At 44.7% G+C, this 21,121-nt stretch overlaps 1 protein-coding gene across 4 annotated transcripts; it reads left to right on the top strand.

The window, feature by feature from the left end:
• Nucleotides 1-20: 20 nt before the first annotated feature.
• Nucleotides 21-20,603, top strand: Kars1 (lysyl-tRNA synthetase 1). 4 transcript variants are annotated; one of them, XM_036187981.1, is made up of 15 exons: nucleotides 66-127; nucleotides 3,003-3,182; nucleotides 5,749-5,905; nucleotides 7,563-7,728; nucleotides 10,837-10,930; nucleotides 11,277-11,463; nucleotides 11,561-11,686; nucleotides 14,238-14,357; nucleotides 15,493-15,655; nucleotides 15,757-15,930; nucleotides 16,064-16,149; nucleotides 16,576-16,661; nucleotides 17,096-17,222; nucleotides 18,994-19,137; nucleotides 20,402-20,603. In XM_036187981.1, exons 2-15 carry the CDS (start codon nucleotides 3,037-3,039, stop codon nucleotides 20,498-20,500), a joined length of 1,875 nt encoding a protein of 624 aa, XP_036043874.1. In that variant the 5' UTR covers nucleotides 66-127; nucleotides 3,003-3,036; the 3' UTR covers nucleotides 20,501-20,603. The 4 variants fall into 4 exon arrangements, with proteins under 4 accessions (XP_036043875.1, XP_036043874.1, XP_036043878.1 ...); XM_036187982.1 differs by lacking the exon at nucleotides 3,003-3,182 and having other exon boundaries at nucleotides 21-127; XM_036187985.1 differs by lacking the exons at nucleotides 66-127; nucleotides 3,003-3,182 and adding an exon at nucleotides 153-236.
• The last annotated feature ends 518 nt before the right edge of the window (nucleotides 20,604-21,121 follow it).

Below are 21,121 nucleotides of genomic sequence, written 5' to 3'. Positions count from 1 at the left end.
GAAGTTCTAGCTCTACGCTGGTCATTTCTCCCCCCCCCCCCCCCCCTTAGGTCTAGCCGGTGGGGAAGATGGCCACGCTGCAGGAGAGTGAAATAAAAGTGGATGGCGAGCCGAAACTAAGCAAGAAGTAAGTGTCGCTGAAGGTCGTGAAGTGTCTCTGTCGCAGTGGCCCGATGGGAAGTACCTGGAGTCTTCCCTCCAAGGCGACTGTGCCAGGGGCCTCTCTGCCCGCTCCGGTAGGTGAGCACATGTTGGGACAGAGATGTAGCGCCCTGGAAACTACAGCCCCCGGGATGATCTGGGGTCAACGATCCTGGCTGGTGGGTTCGCTGGTCCTAAGTAGGGACGAGCATGCGGAGGGAGGGAAAGCCCGCACAGAAACCGGGAGGTGACAGGAAAGCAAAGTGAAACTAACTTTTCCTCTCCCTTTTAAGAAATGCGTTTTTTAATTGAGCCACTCTCCCAATGAACAGATTGGAAAATGGCTAAATATCTACTCTTCAAAGAAGAACCTGTTGTGTCGGGTGTTCGGCTCACGCGGGTCCGTGGAAGGCAGGGGGAGTCAGCTTCTGGGGAACTGACTGTACCTTCTCAAAAGGCTTTTTTTTTTTTTATTGTTATACGATTATCTGAAGCTGCCCAAAGAGATAAATGCCAAAGCAATTCCCAGTCACAGGATATCTCAGTTTGCTGTGTCCTCCCACAACCGAGTTTTGCGTAGGCTTTGAACCGTTTAGGACCAGACAGGACTTAACGTACTTCAAACAGAAGGTAGCAGTCACAACCCCAGGTGCTAGCAGCGCTCTGGAATCAGGCCAGCTGTAATGCTTTGCGGGAACTCCCGTTACAAGAACCTTACAATTTTTTCTTGGCCTCTCCAAGGTCATTCTACACCTTACATGTTAAAAGAGGTCCATTGTGTAACTGTGGTGCACCTTCTCACATGTGTCACTCAAAGGACCTGAGACAAATGAGCAAATGGTCTTATTCAGTTAGATACACCGGGCTCCCCTTTGCACTGCTGGAAGTATCTTTGTAAACCACCCCAGATCTGAGTGTAGATGAACGTGGACAGGTAGATTAACCTCCCTTTAACTGGCTGTTACTACACTTTCTCTAGTCCAGGGTTCCTCATTAGAACCACAGAACACGAGCAATGACTTGACTGTCTTCTGAATGCCTCGAAGAACTACATAGTGCCCTCCAGAACTGTGGAAGATAGTTTAAGCTATTACATACCATAGCTTCTTTAGTTAGGGCTCAACAATAGGGCTGATTGCTAGTGCACTGAGGGAAATACTAGAGACATTCTAGGTAAGAGCTGATTTTTCCTCTTATGTCTAGGCTTCTGCTTTGACTATTTTAGAATGATTTTAAAGGAAATGTTTAAATGTATGGGTTGCTAGCTCCCTAATAGGTTGTCGAGAATGATTTGATGGATTCCTTAGAGGAAGTTGGGTGGAAGTTATTAAGTCATAAATAAAATTTTGAGCAATCAATGAAAGTACTTCCATTTTCAGGTAAATTAAGAAAGCCTTATCGCTCCTTTCAAATGACCTTTCTTAAATACACCTACCACTTTTTTTTTAAATACACCTACCACTTTTTTTGAGCATGCTGGCACTGTATAAATTGGCTAATCTCAGGAGTAATCTTGCAAGAGAAATATTAATGTCCACTTTTCAAATTCACAAACTATAGCAGCCCTGGGTGATTTTTTTTTTTTTTTTATGTACAGATTTATGGTCCTAGGGCTTGGGAGGGTGGTAAAATGCTTGCTTCTATGCGCACGACTCCAATAATGAAAGTATATGTTCCTGATGTGTCTTCTAGCACTGTTCTGAAGCACTGGAGCAGGAACCTAAAGTGACGTCTGTGTCAAGTCTGTGATCCTCAAGTTTCTAAAATAAATCATTTGCTTTTTGTTTGTTTGGGGAAGATTGGGTTTTTTTGTTTTTCGAGATAGGATTTTTCTGTGTAGCCCTAGCTGTCCTGGAACTCACTCCATAGACCAGGCTGGCCTTGAACTCAGAGATCCACCTGCCTCTGCCACCACCACTTGGCAAAATAAACCAGTTTTGATGCATGTTCCTAGAATTATCGTGGACTAAATTTGGGGGGGGGGGGCGCGTTTTCAAGACAGGGTTTCTCTGTGGTAGCTTTGTGCCTTTCCCGGATCTCACTCTGTAGACCAGGCTGGCCTTGAACTCTGAGGCCAGCCTGGTCTACAGAGTGAGATCCGAGTAAGGCGCAAAGCTACCACAGAGAAACCCTGTCTCGAAAAACCAAAAATAAATTTTAAAAAATTCCCTTATTTTCCTTAATTGTTCTTGGAATTTCTTGATCTGAAATCTGAGGACCATTTTATGCCTGATATTGTCCCCAAAGTTAAAAACTGACGGGCTCTCTGCTCAAGTCACTCATGTTCAAATGAAAAATTCCTCTTCAAATGATTTAAACACAGTGGAGTGTGGTCCTGGTAGATCTCATGCCATCTAGTGTTAAAGATACGTAAACATGGTGCTGTCTAAGGGCCTGTCTTCTTTTCTCTTTGACTCGAGTGTTTGTGTGGTTTCTTTATTTTCCAGGGTGGGAGGGATTTCACTGTAACCCCCAGGCTGTTCTCAAACCCTTAGACTCAAATGATTCTTCGCAACCTGACAAGTAACTGGGAGTGTCTAAAGTTTGCATTTGGTGTTTTCATCATCATCCAGTAGCCAGACTTCAGAACCCCACATTTTGCCTTCTATATTTTAGGATGTTGTGAGCATTTTTGCATCTATAAGCTATTGATTGGCTTGCCTTTGAATTCTTAATCCCAGATAGAAGCTTTTTGTTTTCCATAGTCAGGACTGAGAACATTGCAGATGTTAGTCAGGAGGGACTGAGTGCATAGGGACATTGAACGTTAGTACAAGCCATGGCTCCCCTTCTCAGGGGTGCAGGTTGAGTGGGTGTATACTGTGTGTCCCCTCTGACTACACATCTCTGTTTCCTGCTAGGTGGTGGTAATCATTAGTTCCAGGGTGCTCTGCCATGTTGATGCAAGCGGCTGTCAGGCTTGTTAGGGGGTCCCTGCGCCAAACCTCGTGGGCAGAATGGGGTCAGAGGGAACTTCGACTGGGTCGACTTGCTCCTTTTACGACGCTCCACAAGGACAAGCCACTTTCTGGTAGAAGGAGGTTGGTGCCCTTACCTTCTTTATTGCTCTGGGAGCAGAGTCTTCCCTTTGGTGTCGGTTAGCAGGTTAAGTCTCTGGACAGATCTTTATTGCCCGAGCCAAGAATCCCTTCTTACTTTATAAGTTCAGAGTCCAGTCCTGCAGTCCCTTCTCCTCTCTTCTCTTTCACTCCTTTGCCTGGTTCTTGTTTATTGGGACAGGCTGTCCTCAGACTACTGTGTAATGGAGGCTGGCCTTCAACTCAGGTCTTTCTGCTTTCACTTCCATTACAGGACTCCAGGCCTGCGCTACGTCACTGCCTGGAGTGAGGTGTTCTGCTGCTAGCTGTTCCCTTTCTTTCTGGGCCTGTTTATCAGCGCTCTTCAGTTTTGGTGCCACCATTAGGGTCTTTTTGGACTGTCCTCATAATCTACAAGAGCAAAACCCGAGTGAAGTAGAAAACAGATTTCTCTTAATATCGGGGTGGGGTGGGGGCAGATAGTAGCCTTGCTCAATGAATTACAGAATGATAGACCTAGCAGACTGTTAGAAAGATGAACAACTTACATGACACATTGTGTCTAGAAAGAGTTGTCTTATTTTGAAACCATCATAATTATTTTGCATCTGAGACAGGATTTCTCTGTGTAGTCCTGGCTGTTCTGGACCAGGCTGGCCTCAAACTCATATCCACCACCTCACTTCTCAAGTGCTGGGATCATTAAAATCGCTGCCACCACCACCTGCCTCCAAGCCTCCCCCCCCCCCCCAGTAGATTCATATTGAAAATGAAGGATACAGCAAAGAACAACAGTGCATGGCTATAACCCCAGGGACTCGGGAGGCCAAGGGAGGAGGGTTGCAAGTTCAAGTCCTGATTGAACAATTAGCAATCCCATCTCAAAATAAAAAAAGGAACTTGAGGGTATTCAGTGTTAGACCTTTCACCTAGCACACTTGGAGCCCTGGTCCAGCCTCCAATACTAGAAACAAAGAAAAGAAAGTGAAGGGTGTGTTTTAAAGCCAGACATTGGGTGGCACACGCCTTTAATCCCAGCACTCAGGGAGGCAGATGCAGGCAGATCTGAGTTCGAGGACAGCCATGGTTTCACTGAAAAACAAGACAAAAAGATAAAGCCAGATATATGCAAGCATGATTTAGAATCTTTTGCCATGATTCACTATTAAAGAGTTACCAGCTGGAAAGAATGATCTGTGAATTCTCTTTGAATAATGAAGATATTCTTGTCTATCCAAATAAGTTTAGTTTTCCAGGATTTAAATAGCAAATTCAGATCATAAGGGTCACAGACTTTCCCCCATTGTTTTGGTTTTTTAGTTTGAGGTAACATGTACAAAGTTTGGATAATGAGAGACTTGATCAGAAATATATCCAAATTTGTTTAGTTTCTTCCCTAGAGTGGGAATAGTAAGAGATAAGTAGTGAAAGATACCCAAATTTCACTTTTGAGTGCTAACTAAACTCCGGGACCAGTCATTTCCTTTTAACATCTCAGTCCTCACAGCTGGTGAGGGCATCCTTTTTTTTTTTTTTTTTTTTTTGCCAGAGCTGAGGACCGAACCCAGGGCCTTGCACTTGCTAGGCAAGCGCTCTACCGCTGAGCTAAATCCCCAACCCCTTCTTATTTCCTTCTGCATGATGAGTCATTTGCTCAAGACCACTCAAGTGGTTAGTGTTTTAGAATTTAGCTCAAGGCAGTGTGACTACAAACATGGCATGATATCCACTGTATTGTGCTGCTTTGTATAATATTCCATTCTGGTGTTAAAGTCAGAGCAGTTTTATTTTGTTTTGTTTTGAGCTGGGTCTCAGGCTGGCCTCAAATTCACTATGTAGCTGCAGATGACCTTAAACTTGTGCTCTCTGCTTCCACCTCCCAAGTACTGGGGTTACAGATGTGCACCATCACATCTGCAGTGCTAAGGGTCAAACCCAGGGCTTCATGCATGCTGGGCAAGCAACCGAGCCACAGCCCCCGCCTCCAGAACAGTCTTTGACAGCTGTTCTGAGTGAGATTGTTACTGGGGAGTCTCTTAAAGCTCTGAAGACCAGCTCTCTCCACAGCCTAACTCACTTCTCTGGGAGAGCCATGGGCTGACAGGGTTAGAGGTTTGCCTTATCACAGCCTTGACTATACTGTAGGGACTTGTCTTCTTCCAGGGATACCAGACTACCAAGATGAAGTTTCTGGTGTCAGGGAGCTTAAAAGTTTATCCTACAGACTTCCTGGGAAGTCTCTGTTCCAGTACTAAACATAAACTGGTACATGTGGGCCTCTTAGCCCTTGTATATCTTGGTTCTGGTTGGTTTCTGATGCCAAGCGGATACTGGATACGAGAAATGATCTGTTGCTTCTTTGTTCAAAGCTTAGGTTTTCTTTTTGTCTTGTTCACATATGGAGTTTAGTGACTAACAGGTCAGAGTTGGGGAGTGAAATTACTTAGGGGTGTGGGACCGAGCAGGAACACTCTCCACAGGCTGCTCATACTTTTGAAAAGTGGAATGGAGCTTCTCGTGGTCGAGGGTTCTTCGGGTTCTTTCACACTGTGCTGTCATCTCCCAACAGTGAACTGAAGAGACGCCTGAAAGCCGAGAGGAAAGTGGCAGAGAAAGAGGCCAAGCAGAAAGAGCTCAGTGAGAAACAGCTAAGCCAGGCTGCTGCCGCCACCAACCACACTGCTGACAATGGTGTGGGCGCTGAGGAGGAGACTCTGGACCCAAACGTGAGTTCCCCGGGGCCACTGTGTGAGTAGACGCAGGAAAGCTTCGGAGAGGCTATGGCAGACAACATGAGAGGCCAGTGACTAACAAGATAATTAAGAACTTGAACCAGCAAGGGTCACTGTCTGGATTGGGGAGGGCAGCGCGTGCCCTTTTATTTGGTTAAAGGCATAGGCCCTGTTATTTTTATTTTTATTTGTTTATTATTTATTTATTTATTTATTTATTTATTTTTTAATTTTCAGGCAGGGTTTCTCTGTTAAGCTTTGGAGTTTGTCCTGGAACTCGTTTTTTTGTAGGCCAGGCTGGCCTGGAACTCACAGAGATCCTCCTGCCTCTGCCTCCCAAGTGCTGGGATTAAAGATGTGCTCCACCACACTCAGCTCTGAATTTTTAATGTCAATTCCAGTAGACAATTTGGAGAGGCCAGTCCTCCTTAGAAGTAGCTGAGCCTGTAGCAACATCAGCGGAGGTATCTTCCCTCAAGATACACTAGAGCTTCTGTTAGTCAGCAAAATGGATGTCCACATGCCAAATCTACCTTTCCACTCTCCCACTTCATCCTCCCTGGGTTTGTATATAAACACAGCCGTGCCCATTTGTGACACTTAAGGCTAATTTTCTGCTATTAGAATTTTAGAATTTCTTGGTAGAATATTCCATATTTGCACCCTATAGGTTCCATGAACCTGCCCAAGGGCAGGAAGAGTCTAATGTGTGGCCAGGAGAGTGGTTAGGAAAGCGACTCCACCATGCAAATAGTCCGCAAAAGAGACCCCCTGTAACAGTTAACTTACCGTAGATGCGCTCTACTTTTTTTTTCTGTTCTGTTGAATCTTGTATTTTGAATTCATTCTGTGGCTCTATGTATTTTATTTTTCATACGAATCTTGTTCCATAGTCAGTCCTATTTCAAGAATGCAGGGGGTTGGGGGGACTGGAGAGATGGCTCAGCGGTTAAGAGCACTGGCTGCTCTTCCAGAGGTCCTGAGTTCAATTCCCAGCAACCACATGGTGGCTCACAACCATCTATAGTGGATCCAATGCCCTCTTCTGTCATTCAGGTGTACATGCAAGTAGAGTACTCATATGCATAAAATACATAAATAAATAAAAGATGGATGGCAGGGACTTTACCTCTTTAAAAAAAAATTGAGTTGGGAATTTAGCTCAGTGGTAGAGCACTTGCCTCGCAAGGGCAAAGCCCTGGGTTCAATCCTCAGCTCAAAAAAAGAAGAATGCAGAAGGCTTGGTTAGTGTTATGGCTGTGCCCCCTGCAGGCTCCTGTGTCCTCTTAGTCCCCAGATGGTGCTGCTTCTTTGGAAGATGGAGGAAGCTTTAGGAGGTGGAGCCTGCTGGAGGAGGTGGTCGCTGATGGTGGGTCTTAATGGGGTGTGGTGTAGCCCCATTCATCCTGACCTGCTTGTCTGCCTCACCTGATCTACAGAGATGAAGTTGTTCCCTAAGTCTGTGATGGCCTGGACAAGCTGCTCCAGCTGCCGTGCCTTTCTGCCTTACTATATCCTCTTAAACTAGAGTAACCTTCCTTCCTCCTTCAAGTGGTTCTGGAAGGTATTCTGTCACAGAGACAAGGAGAGTCATGAGTGCGATACTCTGCCAGACGTTCAGCTTCTGAGGACTGGCTCTCTTCTTTCACAGCAATACTACAAGATCCGCAGTCAAGCAGTCCACCAGCTGAAGGTCAGTGGGGAGGACCCGTACCCACACAAGTTCCATGTGGACATCTCTCTCACTCAGTTCATCCAAGAGTACAGTCACCTGCAGCCCGGGGACCACCTGAATGACATCACCTTAAAAGTGGCAGGTAGGAGGATCCACCGGCAGCTCACTTGCCATCCTCATCTTTGCTAACACAGAGGAGGGCCTGGGTTGCTCTTTCCTGTACCTTTTGATTTTTTTAGAGTCCAGATCCTGCTGTATCCCCTAGGCTGGCCTCAAACTTGACATCCCCCTGCTGCCCTGTCCCCAGCTGGTGTTGAGGCTGCTTTACTGGAGAGGGTACCTTCTGTCTACTCACAGAAGGCAGAGCAGCTCTGAGGCATGGGTGGCATTCTAGATAAGGCCATCTTCTGTAGAAGGGATTTTCTCTGGGCCCTCCTGGCTGAATGCTGCTCCTAGTTTATAATCCTCTAGAGAAATTTCTTTGCATCCCCCAAACCATGGCCCAGTCACCTAATTTAACTTTTTGTCTCTACTCTCAGGCATGTATTTCTAGAACATTACTTATGGATTTGAGATTTTTTAATGTCCTTTTCTTGCCTTAGCCCCTAAAATAATAAAACTACTGGTTGGAGAAAATGTAGGGCATTCACAGAAAATAGAGAGAAAAAAATTACCCATAATCTTACTACATAGGTAGAACCTTTGCAGTACCTAAATGTCAAAAACGCGTTCATTTTCCTAAAGTGTGTGTGTGTGTGTGTGTGTGTGTGTGTGTGTCCATCCATGTACTCAATTCCTGTGTGCATGGGCATGTAGAAGTCAGAGGTCAACTTCAGTGTCAATCATCAGGCTTAAATTCCATTTTAAGATTTATTGTGGGTTGGGGATTTAGCTCAGTGGTAGAGCGCTTGCCTAGCAAGCACAAGGCCCTGGGTTCAATCCTCAGCTCAAAAAAAAAAAAAAAAAAAAGATTTATTGTTTATTTATGTGTACCTCAAATATGTGTGCAGGTGCCCACAGAGGCTAAAAGAGAATGTCAGGTCCCCTGCAGCTGGGATACAGGCAGTGGTGAGCCTCCCAATATGGGTGCTGAGAACCGGAACTCAGGTCCTCTGGAAGAGCAGTGAGTCTTCTTAACTACTGAGCCATCTCTCTAGTGTGCCCTTCCCGCCTCTGCTATGATTTCTAAGTATTGAGTTCAGTTCCTCATGCTTGTGAGGCAAGCACTTTGTCATCTAAGCTTTCTGTCTCATTAGCCTCTGATACTATGTTTTGGTTTTTGAAACGGGGTCTCATGAAGTTCAGGCCAGCTTTAAACTCTTGCCAGGTGCTGGGATTACAGGTGTCACTACCATACCCACCAAAACCTTTTTTGATGATAGTTATTCTGGTTTAGTGTTTATATGAATGTGCTTTTAGATACAAGATTTTCAATTTGTTTTGTTTTTAGATTTATTTTGTACTTACAAATGTTTTGCCTGCATGTATGTGTGTGCACTGTGTGCATGCTGGTGCCTGCAGAGGTCAGAAGATGGAGTCAGTTCCCCTGGAACTGGAGTTACAGATGGTTGTAAACTACCTTGTGGGTGCTGGGAACCAAATCCAGGTCCTCTGGACAAGCACAAGTGCTCTTAATTGCTCATCCATTCTCCATGTCGTCACCCCCATTTTATTTCAGGTATTTTTCTTGGATATAATTTTGGGTGTTTTTTTTTTGGTTTTTTTGTTGTTGTTGTTGTTGTTTTGGGTTTTTTTTTGCTTCTTGCTTTGGATTTTGTTTTGAGACTCTATTGGAAGATAGTGGAGTGGACTATCAGTTCTTTAAAGTAATTGTGATCATTAAATCTTTTTAAGCTTTTAAAAAAAAATACATTTATTTTATTTCATGTGTTTGAGAATGCAGCTGTGCTCATAGTCAGAGAATACCTTTTCTGGAGTCTGTTCTTCCTTCCCTGTTTTGAGACAGGCCTCTCTTGTTTTTTGCACTGTGTGTCTGTCTGTGTACTCCAAGCTAGCTGGCTTCTGTCAGATTCTCCTGCCTCTGCTGCCTCCCACTGAGCCACCAAATCCTGGTTGTTACGTGGGGTCCTGGAATCAATTGTGTATCACCACCATCTTTGTTTGATCAGCTTCATGTCACCACCTTGGAATGCTGAGGCACCCCGCAACCCACCTAATGCTTCTTTGTTGCTTCATTTTTATGTGAAATTCATGCTGGATTTGTTTTTTGAGACAAGGTCTCGAGTAGCTCAGGTTGGTATTGAGCTTACTATGTATTCAAAGATGATGTTGAACTCCTAACTCTGTTGCTTCTGCCTGGGATTACAGGCATGTGCCACCACACTTGGTTTATGTGGTGCTGGGGGATGAATTAAGCTTTGTACATGAAAGGCAAGCACTCTACCCACTGAGCTACATCCCCAGTCCTCATTTTCTGGTGTGTTTAAAAGAAGATTGGTTTCATTCTCAACTTCCCTGTACTCTTGGGGTTTTGTGACGTGTTCATAAACATAGTAGCTGGTTACAATTCTGGGATTTCCTGGGTTTCTTCCTCCTCCTTGCTTTGTAGTGCCTTGTGGGGCCTTCTCCTGGAAAGGAACCTTTGTGTTGAGCTTAGAGAGTTTCATGGCTTATTGTTCCATCCCCTCTAGGTCTTCTTAGATCTATAACATTATATTATTTATTTATTTTTTACTTTTTGGTTTTTTGAGACAGGGTTTCTCTGTAGCTTTGGAGCCTGTCCTGGACTAGCTTTGTAGACCAGACTGGTCTTAAACTCACAGAGATCCGCCTGGCTCTGCCTCCCGAGTGCTGGGATTACAAGCATGCGCCACCACCTCCTGGCTTATTTTTTTTACTTTTGAGACAGAGTCTCACTATGCAGTTCTGCCTCTGCCTCCCAAGTGGTAGGACTAAAGGAATGTGCTACTTTTTTAGCTTAGCCTATCCAATCATACTTTTGTTTGTTTGTTTAGGTTTTTCAGGACACAGTTTTTCTGTATAACAGCTCTGGCTGTCCTGGAACTCACTTTGTAGCCCAGGCTGGCCACTAGCTCATAGAGCTCCACCTGCCCCTGCCTCCTGAGTGCTGGGATTAAAGACAATCACCACCACTGCTGGTGAAGACCACTGACATGAAAAAGAGGGAGGCTGTAGACCTTGGGCCACGGTCATATTGCCGTGGTTGGTGTTGCTCCAGGAGCTTCAAGGGTTTCTCATTCCATTGGTGTTTTTGCGGTTTTCTTTCTAGGTCGGATCCATGCCAAAAGAGCCTCTGGGGGAAAGCTCATCTTCTATGACCTTCGAGGAGAGGGGGTCAAGTTACAAGTCATGGCCAACTCCAGGTACATAGAAATAGTCAGTTAAAGACCCTATGTCCTACCCCAGAGTAACAGGAACAGTTGAAGACACAGCTAGTGTGATCCTATTTCCCCATTGCTGTTTAGAGGGGGTCGGGGAGCAAGGGTTGGGACATGGTTGGGTACAGTTGAGTAGAATGTGAAAAGGTCTACAAGTGAATGGCTGTTCTTACTTTAGGACAGTAAGCATAAAAGGAATCCAGCAGTTGTCCCTGAAGCAGGGACTCTACTTGGCCTGGCTCATAGTAACAGTTAGGGACGTTTCCTGAGTAAGCCAGTAGTCTGTAATAATTTGAAGAACTATACATTAAGTTACATTCCTTTCACTCAGGAATTATAAGTCAGAGGAAGAATTTGTTCGTATCAACAACAAACTGCGCCGGGGAGATATAATTGGAGTTCAGGGGAATCCTGGGAAAACCAAGAAGGGTGAGCTGAGCATCATCCCCTATGACATCACACTCTTGTCTCCCTGCTTGCATATGTTGCCTCATCTTCACTTTGGCCTCAAAGACAAGGTAGGCTGTGCGGTTCTGGGAGCTCTGCTCTAAGATGCATGTCACTTGTGTCCTGCCGTCTCCTAAAACTGATTTCTAACCGCTGCTTTTGGTTTAGGAAACAAGGTATCGTCAGAGATACTTGGACTTGATACTGAATGACTTTGTGAGGCAGAAATTTATCATCCGCTCTAAGATCATCACATATATCCGGAGTTTCTTGGATGAGCTGGGGTTCCTAGAGGTGACTTGAGGGCCAAGGGATTTTACCTGGGATGGGGCCTGCCTTGCCGTGCTTGCCTGTGAGTGCCTGTCTTTACACAGCACATCCTGCCAGTGTGCTTCATGCCTCAGGAAAACACCCCCTCCCTGGTCAAGTGTCTTTGTTCTGTCTTGTTTAGTGCTCATTAGGAAGCAGGACCTGACTCCCAGAACAGTGCCCACCCACATGCTAATGACACCATTTTCAATCATTTTTAGAGGGTTTGTAGCCGTAAAATAGTCTTTAGTAGCCAGCTATCGTGACACACCTAGGAGGCATAGGCAAGCAGATTTCTGTGAGTTCAAGACCAGCCAAGGATACACAGTGAGACCTGTCTCAGCCCAATCCCCTGTCCCCCGAAATTGTTTAGAGGCTGGGCATGGTAGTGCATCCTAGCATGGAAACTGAGACAGACTGATTAATGTGAATTCAAGTGCAGCCTGATTTACATAGTGACCTCCAGGCCAGCCAGGGCTACACAGTAAAACTCTGTTTCTCTCTCTGTCTCTGTCTGTCTCTCTGTCTCTCTGTCTCTCTGTCTCTCTCTCATACTCTCTCTCACACCACACACACACACACACACACACACACACACACACACACCCCTTTTAATTGCATGAAAATGAAAGTACATGTAGTATAGATTCAGGTAAGAAATTAATAATATAAACAAAACCGAAAAGCACTCTGCTTTTTTCACCTGACTTCCCTTCCTAAATTAGAATTTGATATAGATACTCTGTCACTTTTACTGTGTGTATGCACATATATGCACACATAAATACACTACATATGTATGCTTGCTACATGTAAATGTTTCGGGGAGTTTATTTTTATTATACAGATTGCAGTCGTGCTGTATGTACTGTGATATGCACTGCTTTTTTTACATGCTGGAGTCACAGGTATTTTGTTTTTGTCCTTCTGTATTTGTACTGTGTATGTTGTGGATTGTGTATGCCCATGTGTGTGCAGGTGCATGCATCTATGTACAAAGGATAGAGGAGGAAGCCTGGTTTTTGGTTTTTTGTTTTTGTTTTTGTTTTTTAATTGTGTGTATGTGCCTTTGGAGACCAGAGGACTGGGATCCCCATAGAGCTGCAGTTACAGCGATTGTGAGCTACCTGACATGGGTCCTCTGCAAGAGCAGGATGTGTTCTTTTTTGTTTTTGTTTTTGGTGTTTTTGTTTGTTTGTTTTGTTTTTTTGGGGGGTTGTTTTTGTTTTTTGTTTGTTTGTCTTTTGGTTTTTTTTTTTTTTTTTTTTTTTTTTTTTTTTTTTGGTTTTTCAAGACAAGGTTTCTCTGTAGCTTTGGAGCCTGCCCTGGACTAGCTCTGTAGACCAGGCTGGCCTCGAACTCACAGAGATCCGCCTGCTTCTGCCTCCCGAGTGCTGGGATTACAGGCGTGCGCCACCACTGCCCGACCACTGGATGTGCTCTTAATGCTGAGCATCTCTCCAACCCTCTACTGCTTTTTTTTTTTTTTTTTAAATAATTTATTTATTTATGTATACACTGTTCTGCCTGCATGTATGCCTGCTGCCAGAAGAGGGCACCAGATCTCATTATAGATGGTTGTGAGCCACCATGTGGTTGCTGGGAATTGAACTCAGGACCTCTGGAAGAGCAGCCAAGTTCTTAACCTCTGAGCCATCTCTCCAGTTCCCTCTATGCCTCTGCCCCCTACTGCTTCTTAAAGAGCATATTTGTTTTCTGTATTGATACTTTGGAATTATTTCTGGTTCTCTTTTTTTGGGTTTTTTTTTTTTTTTTTTTTTCCGAGACAGGGTTTCTCGGTAGCTTTGGAGCCTGTCCTGGACTAGCTCTATAGACCAGGTTGGCCTTGAACTCACAGAGATCCACCTGCCTCTGCCTCCCAAGTGCTGGGATTACAGGTGTGTGCCATATGTTTCAGTGAATATGGCTAATATTTTTTTAATTTGGATTTTTTAAAATTAGTTTATTTATTTTTGAGACACAGTCTTACTGTATAGCTCTGGCTGTCCTGGAACTCACAATATAGATCAGGCTGGCCTTGAACTCACAGCTGACAGATCTGACTGCCTCTGCCTCCTGAGTCTTGAGATTAAAGGCAAGTGCCACCACCTGGCTTATATTTGAATTTCTAAACACAGAATTAGTTAAAGAATTTAAATTGTAAATCCTGTAAATATCTTAGGTACTATTCTATTGCTGTGAAAAGACACTGTGACCAAGACAACTTTTGTTTGTTTGTTTGGGACAGGCTTTCTATGTGTAGCTTTGGAGTCTGGCCTGGAACTCACAGAGATCTGCCTGCCTCTGCCTCCTGGGTACTGGGATCAAAGGCGTATGTCCCCACAACCTGGCATCAGTGCTGTGTTATTACTAGAAATATACTTGTAGAAAGCCAAGCAGTCTGTTTTCCATCAAGCACTTAAGTTACGGAGTTTTACTTTTGGTATATGACAGGCCTAGACTATGCTACATACAAAGGATGACCTGTCCTCAAAGCTTCTGGTATCTGAGAACTGTTTGTTTATGTCTGTTGTAGATCGAAACTCCCATGATGAACATCATTCCAGGGGGAGCTGTGGCCAAGCCTTTCATCACCTACCACAATGAGCTGGACATGAACTTATATATGAGAATTGCTCCAGAACTCTACCATAAGGTAGTCAATAACCACACACCCCATTTCCTTCAAGCAGCAGGAAGCTGGAAGAATCACTGACTAGCCTAGTATCATCAGAAATAAGGAACATCAAAGGTAGAATGGCCAGGACAGTGTTCCAGTTCTTCAGGTTTGTTGGTTGTGGTTCTTGTAGAATTTCCTTGTAAGCAGCTGAAGATTGAAGGCATTATACAAGTGTGTACCACCTTTCCTTCAGCCTCTGAAGGCTTTAACCTCAGTCTTCTTTGCATTAGTTCTAGTTTAGTTTTGTTTGATTTTTCTTCTTCAGAAACTTTACAACTGGCCAGGCATGGTGGCAAACGCCTTTAATGCCAGTACTTGGGAAGCAGAGGCAGGCAGATCCTGTGAGCTTGAAGCCAGGCTGGTCTCTGTAGTGAATTCTAGGTCAGCCAAGGCTACACAGGGAGATCCTGTCTCAGAAGAAAGAGTCTACCTCTGAACTACATCCCAGCCCTTCTAAGTTTAGTCTTTCATAAAAGGACTTTTGATGATTTTAACTTCTTCCTAGAAATTAAAAATAAATCTCTTCAAATTAGCAGTGTAAATACCAAAGACTCGTCCAAGATTCTTAGTTGCAGACACGTAACACATTAAAGCAAACTTACCTGTGTTAGGAAGCCACAGTTACCTTGATGGTCAGAGAGTTGTGCCTGAGTCGGTGACCGGGAATGATGCCAGCTCCTACTGCTGTGCTATTGTCACAGGGGACACCACCTCCTACTAAGCACAAGTCACTGCGCTAGGATCTCTGCAGATGACCACCTCTGGTCCCCTTCACCAGAGTGAATTCTGTCTAATTCTACACCTCCCTTTAGTGGCTTCTATGACATATCATTTGTGCGTCTGGCAGGTGGAGCAGGGTCACTTGCCTGTAACCTAACCCCAGAAGAGGCTTTGGAGCAACTCAGATTACCAAATAGCAAATAACAAAGACATAGGGAGAGACTCTGGAGTCCTGCACAGCCAAATAAACCAAAATGATGTCTACTACAGGAGTCTAAAGACAGCGGGGTACTGTTTTGAGTGAGAACATACCTAAGCTCTGAAAACTAGTTAGTGCACAGAAGCTTATCGGGGCTGTTCACACATGACTGTGGCCCTGTGTTTTTGGTAGATGCTAGTGGTTGGTGGCATTGACCGGGTTTATGAAATTGGGCGCCAGTTCCGGAATGAAGGAATTGATTTGACTCACAATCCTGAGTTCACCACCTGTGAGTTCTACATGGCCTACGCAGACTATCACGACCTCATGGAGATCACAGAGAAGATGGTATCAGGTGAGTCCTGCTGTCTTCAGCTCTGTCTGGGAGACTGCAGTGCTGCTCTCATAGGAGAGCTTCCTGTCTTCAGCCCCTGAGATGGCTGCTTTTTCTCCCAGGGATGGTGAAAAGCATCACAGGCAGTTACAAGATCACCTACCACCCAGATGGGCCAGAAGGGCAAGCCTATGAGATTGACTTCACCCCACCTTTCCGAAGAATCAGCATGGTAGAAGAACTGGAGAAAGCCCTGGGTGTGAAGCTGCCGGAAACCAGCCTCTTTGAAACTGAAGGTTAAATACTACACTCCCCTCCTTCCTGTCAGCTCTGTGCTTGTTGGCTCAAATGTCTCACATTTCATATTATAGATACTTTTCCTAGACCACAGTGATGTTCCCTGTCCTAACTTGTACATTTCTGTCTCAGAAACTCGGAAAATTCTTGATGATATTTGTGTTGCAAAAGCTGTTGAATGCCCCCCACCTCGGACCACAGCCAGGCTCCTTGATAAGGTGAGATGGCACACTTGTGGTCATCCAGTGCTCACTGGTACCTTAACCCTAGGAAATGGGTTCATGAGGAGAATTTGTTCCTGCAGCTTTACGAGAAAGTCTTACAGAGGAGCAGGAGAATTAAGAAGCGTTGAACTAGGTAGGGTTGGGAAATGGAGCTCAGTGGTAAAATACTCACCTAGTAAGTCAAGGTCTGGGGAGGGGGTGGTTAAATCCCCAGCCCTGTGAGATGTAAACAGAAAGAAACTTTGAACTATAATATGCTCTGTGCCAATAGTTCATGTATATTATCTTAGTTAATATTCTGTCCTTTGAAAAGGCTCCAAGATGATCCCAGCTGCACTGGAGCTAAGGCCCCCCTTGGGCTAGATTGTCTGTCAGTGATACTCAGATGCCATGTCTACTTCTGCTTTGTTTCTCACTAAGCTTGTTGGAGAGTTCCTTGAAGTGACATGCATCAGTCCTACATTCATCTGCGATCACCCACAGATTATGAGCCCTCTGGCCAAATGGTGAGATACAGTTTGTTGCTGCATAAAAACCCCTGAGGTAGGCTGGGGCTGCTGGGTCTGTACCTATGTAGTAGAACATTTAGTTCAGTCTTCAGTGGTGCTTTTCACAAACAAAAACAGAAAGGAATGGTGTGAAGTGAGAGATTGTTTGGATGCTCTGCGAGCAAGCCTCAACAGGCAAACATGCTAGACCTTTGCTGATCACTCCTTGACCAAAGCAAGTGGGCAGCCTAGGGTATGAGAGCAAAGCAGAAGGGCATGGATTCAGTCAACTCCACTGCTTGTTGGGAATATCATCAAATCTTCTGGTCTCTCACCTTCACTCTGAAGCCAGTGATTGGTGCTGAGCCTTGATGAGGCTTCAGGTTTCAATTTTTGAGTCAGGTTATTACCAGAACCCTGAATATTCATCCTCTGCGGTCTCATGTTCCAAGGCACCGCTCCAAAGAGGGTCTAACTGAGCGCTTTGAGCTATTTGTCATGAAAAAGGAGGTCTGCAATGCCTACACTGAGCTGAATGATCCCATGAGGCAGCGACAACTGTTTGAAGAACAGGCCAAGGTAAGGAAGGAGGGTGAGCAGTGGTATCTGTTTCATCCCTGAGCTCACTCAGAGGAAGTACTGGCCTTAACCCTCTGTTCACGTCCACTTTCTCGGTGTCTCAGCCCAAGCTAAAGGAGGGCACCACTGCCCGCCTAAATTTTTTTTTTTTTTATTTTGTCTTATGTATATGGGTGTTTTGTCAGCATGTGTATCAGTATACCACGTGCACACAGTGCTCAAGGAGGGCAGAAAAGGGAGTTGGATCCCATGAAACTGGAGTTACAGATAGTTGTGAGCCACTGTATGCGAGCTGGGAATCAAACCTGGGTCCTCTGGAAGAGCATCTTCTAACCACTGAGCCAATTCTCTAGCCTATAAAGAGGCTTTGCAGGAGGAAGTCACATTCAAAATAGAGCTGCTCTTTGTTTTTTTGTTGTTGTTTTTGATTTATTTAATATGTACACACTGTTCTGCCTGCATGTATCCCTGCAGGCCAGAAGAGGGTGCCAGATCTCATTACAGATGGTTGTGAGCCACCATATGGGTGCAGGGAATTGAAATCAGGACCTCCGGAAAAGCAGTCAGTGCTCTTAACCTCTGAGCCATTTCTCCAGCCCTGCTCTTTGTTTTTGAGATAGTATCTCATGTAGCTAAGGCTGCCTTTGAATCCTTGATCCTCTTGTCTCTACCTCTAAGGGCTCGGATTATTAGGGCCACACAGCCATACCCAGCTGAGACTCAAGGCTTTGATTATATGATGCATAAAATGAGTTTAAGATAACCTCTGTGGAAAAGGGCGGTTGTCTTGCAAATACATTCGTTTAGCAAGAACATACTTTTCTCAGGCTATACCTTCCCCCCCCCTGGGGGGGGGAGGTGGTGGTGGTAGTTTTTTTGTTTTGTTTTTTTTAAGTCTCTCAATGAAGTCCTGGCTTTCCTGGAACTCTCTCTGTAGACTCAGGCTGGTTTTGAAACTCAAAGTGATCCCCCTGAGTGTGCCACTACACCTGGTGTAGATTGCACTGTTCCTGAGATGGTCAGAGGATGCATGACATGTGAAGATCTAAGGAAGGCAGTGTCCAAAGCTGTCTTCACTACTCTGACATAATGGTGGCTTCTTTAGTACCATCCTATAGGAGCTGAGGACTCATCTATTTGGAGTCCCAAATCCCCAAGCATTTTTGTTCAGAGAAATTTGCCCACATACTGAGACAAAAAAATTTAATTACTGTATATTATTTCTATAAAATAATGAGCGATACCTGCCTCTGTTGGCTTTTTGAGACAAGATCTCACTGTTTAATCCTGGCTGGTGTGGAATTAGTTATGTAAACCAGACTAGCCTCCAACTCTTGTCAATCCTGCCTCAGCCTTCCAAGTGTTAGAACTACAGGTATTTAAAATGAGGTATGCTTTGTCAGTCCTAGCCTCCAGGTCCTTGGAAGAATTAGCTAAATCCTAGAGCTACTGGGAAATCATTCCCAGCAAGTCTTGAGTGCCAGGAGCATCTTTGGCATCTCTTTTGAAGGTTTTGATGTGTTTTTGTGACTACTAAGATGACCTAGAACAGCAGCTCTCAGCCTGTGGGTTGCCACCCCTTTGGGATCGCATATCGGAAACTTACATTACAGTTCATAACAGTAGCAAAGTTACAGTTATGAAGTAGCAGTGAAAATAATTTTATGGTTGGGGGTCAGCACAACATGAGGAACTGTATTAAAGGGTTGCAGCACTGAGAAGGTGGAGAACCACTGGGCTAGAGTATTACATTTGACCCTATTTATTCTAGGCCAAGGCTGCTGGTGATGATGAAGCCATGTTCATAGATGAGAATTTCTGCACTGCCCTGGAATATGGGCTGCCCCCAACAGCCGGCTGGGGCATGGGTATTGATCGAATCACCATGTTTCTCACAGATTCCAACAATATCAAGGTATGCACAAACTTCCCAGTTTCCCCAGAACTCCCCTGTACTGGAGGCAGAACATGGTGGGCCAGGAAAATAAAGGAAATGCTGAAGATGTTCCATACCCTACTCCTCAGTGGAAGGCTGAAGTAAAACCCTGACCCTACAGGATTTTAGTTTTTCCTACCTGAAATGGGGGGGGGGGGGGGGGGCACGACACCACGACGACACACAACACGACACTGATAGTTTGCTTTTCTTTAATATCCAGGGAAATGCCAAGTCCTCTCAAATGTATTGCCTCATACCAGTCAGTTCTGTAAGGTGTGAACACTGGTTTTATTGTGTTTTATAGAGAAGGAAATCCATTTGTTGTTCATTTATTGTTACTGTCTTTTAGACAGGGTCTCAAGTAGCTGGGCTCAATACCTCATCTCTCTGTACTACCCATCCTGCTTCCTCCACACTGGATGGCAACTCTCTCACATGCCTAGATACCTCCTACTTCTTCTGTCTGCCTGGAAGTCCTGCCTGGACCTCCTGCTTAGCTATAGGCCGTTCATCTTTGTATTACACCAATCACAGCAACACACCTTTACATAGTGTACAAATATCTCACAACAGGGCTCTCTTGGATCTCCAACTGTAGTTTACAGTGACTTTGAACTCCTGATATTCCTGCCTCTACCTCCAGAACTGAGATTATGTTGATGTGTGCCTAGGAGGAAGTTCATTTAAAAAAAAAAAGTTTTTAAAAATTATACATATGATTGCTTTGCCCCACAAGCATACGTTGTGCCTGCAAAGGCTGATAGTCAAATCCTGTAAAAGAAGTTACACATGGCTATAAGCCACCATGTAGCTGGGTCCTCTGCAAGAGCAGCAAGTACTGCTAACTGCTGAGCCATCTCTCCAGCCTCTGAAACTCACTTTTACTAGAACCTGTGTTGATTCATTCCTTTGACATGGAGCCCTAGGTTTTGTGCTAGGGTGTGTATTCTCTGGATTTGGTCAGTAACAACAGAGATAAGCAATGAGGATAGCTGCAAAACAACAACAAAAATATTCATGGGACCATTTATTTAGTCATTCGTTTGTTTTCGAGACAGAGACAGGGTTTCTCTGTGTAGCCCTGGCTGTCCTCCTGGATCTCACTCTGTAGACCAGGCTGGCCTTGAACTCACAGAGATCCACCTGCCTCTGCCTCCTGAGTGCTGAGAGTACAGATTTGTGCCACTACACCAAGCTCCTGGTGCTTCTTCATTTTGAAGTCTGTTTTGCTCTTCTGTAGGAAGTACTTCTGTTTCCTGCCATGAAGCCTGAAGACAAAAAGGAAACCACAGCGGCCACTGAAACGCCAGAGAGCATGACAGGCGGCCCCTCTGCCTAGAGGACAAAGAAACCGGCTTCTCTGCATCTCAGCAGAGGGTCTGCTGCTCTGAGGGCTCATGTGTGTTGCCGGCCATCTGGCCACTGCAGTCCAACCACCAAAAGAGAGAAAAATTAAAGAATTTCTTTTTATTCCTTGTTACCAAATAAACCATTTCTCTCTTTACCTATGAAATGTTACATTTTTTCCCTCAGACTGCTGGTCTAATGAATGTTTAGACCATGTTATTGTAAATTAATTTTGTTTGGTTTGGTTGATTCTTTTTTATAGCTTTATTTATTTATTATATATACAGTGTTCTGCTTGAATGTATGTCTGCAAGGCAGAAAAGGGCACCAGATCTCACCATAGATGGTTGTGAGCCACCATATGGGTGCTGGGAATTGAACTCAGGACCTCTGGAAGAGCAGCCAGTGCTCTTAACCTCTGAGCCATTTCTCCAGCCCGATTTTGGTTTTTCAAGATAGCATTTCTCTGTGTAAGAATTCTGACTGTCACCAGGCACTCAGGAGCCAGAGGCAGGTGAATCTCTGTGATTTCAAGGTTTGAGGCCAGCCGGGTCTACAAAGCAAGTTCCAGGATAGGTTCCAAAGCTACACAGAAAAACCATGTCTTTAAAAA

Source organism: Onychomys torridus, chromosome 5 (genome assembly GCF_903995425.1).
Source record: "Onychomys torridus chromosome 5, mOncTor1.1, whole genome shotgun sequence".
NCBI classification, from domain to species: Eukaryota; Metazoa; Chordata; class Mammalia; order Rodentia; family Cricetidae; genus Onychomys; species Onychomys torridus.
The sequence above is the reverse complement of the archived record's forward strand: the minus strand, read 5'-3'. Positions and strand labels throughout refer to the sequence as shown.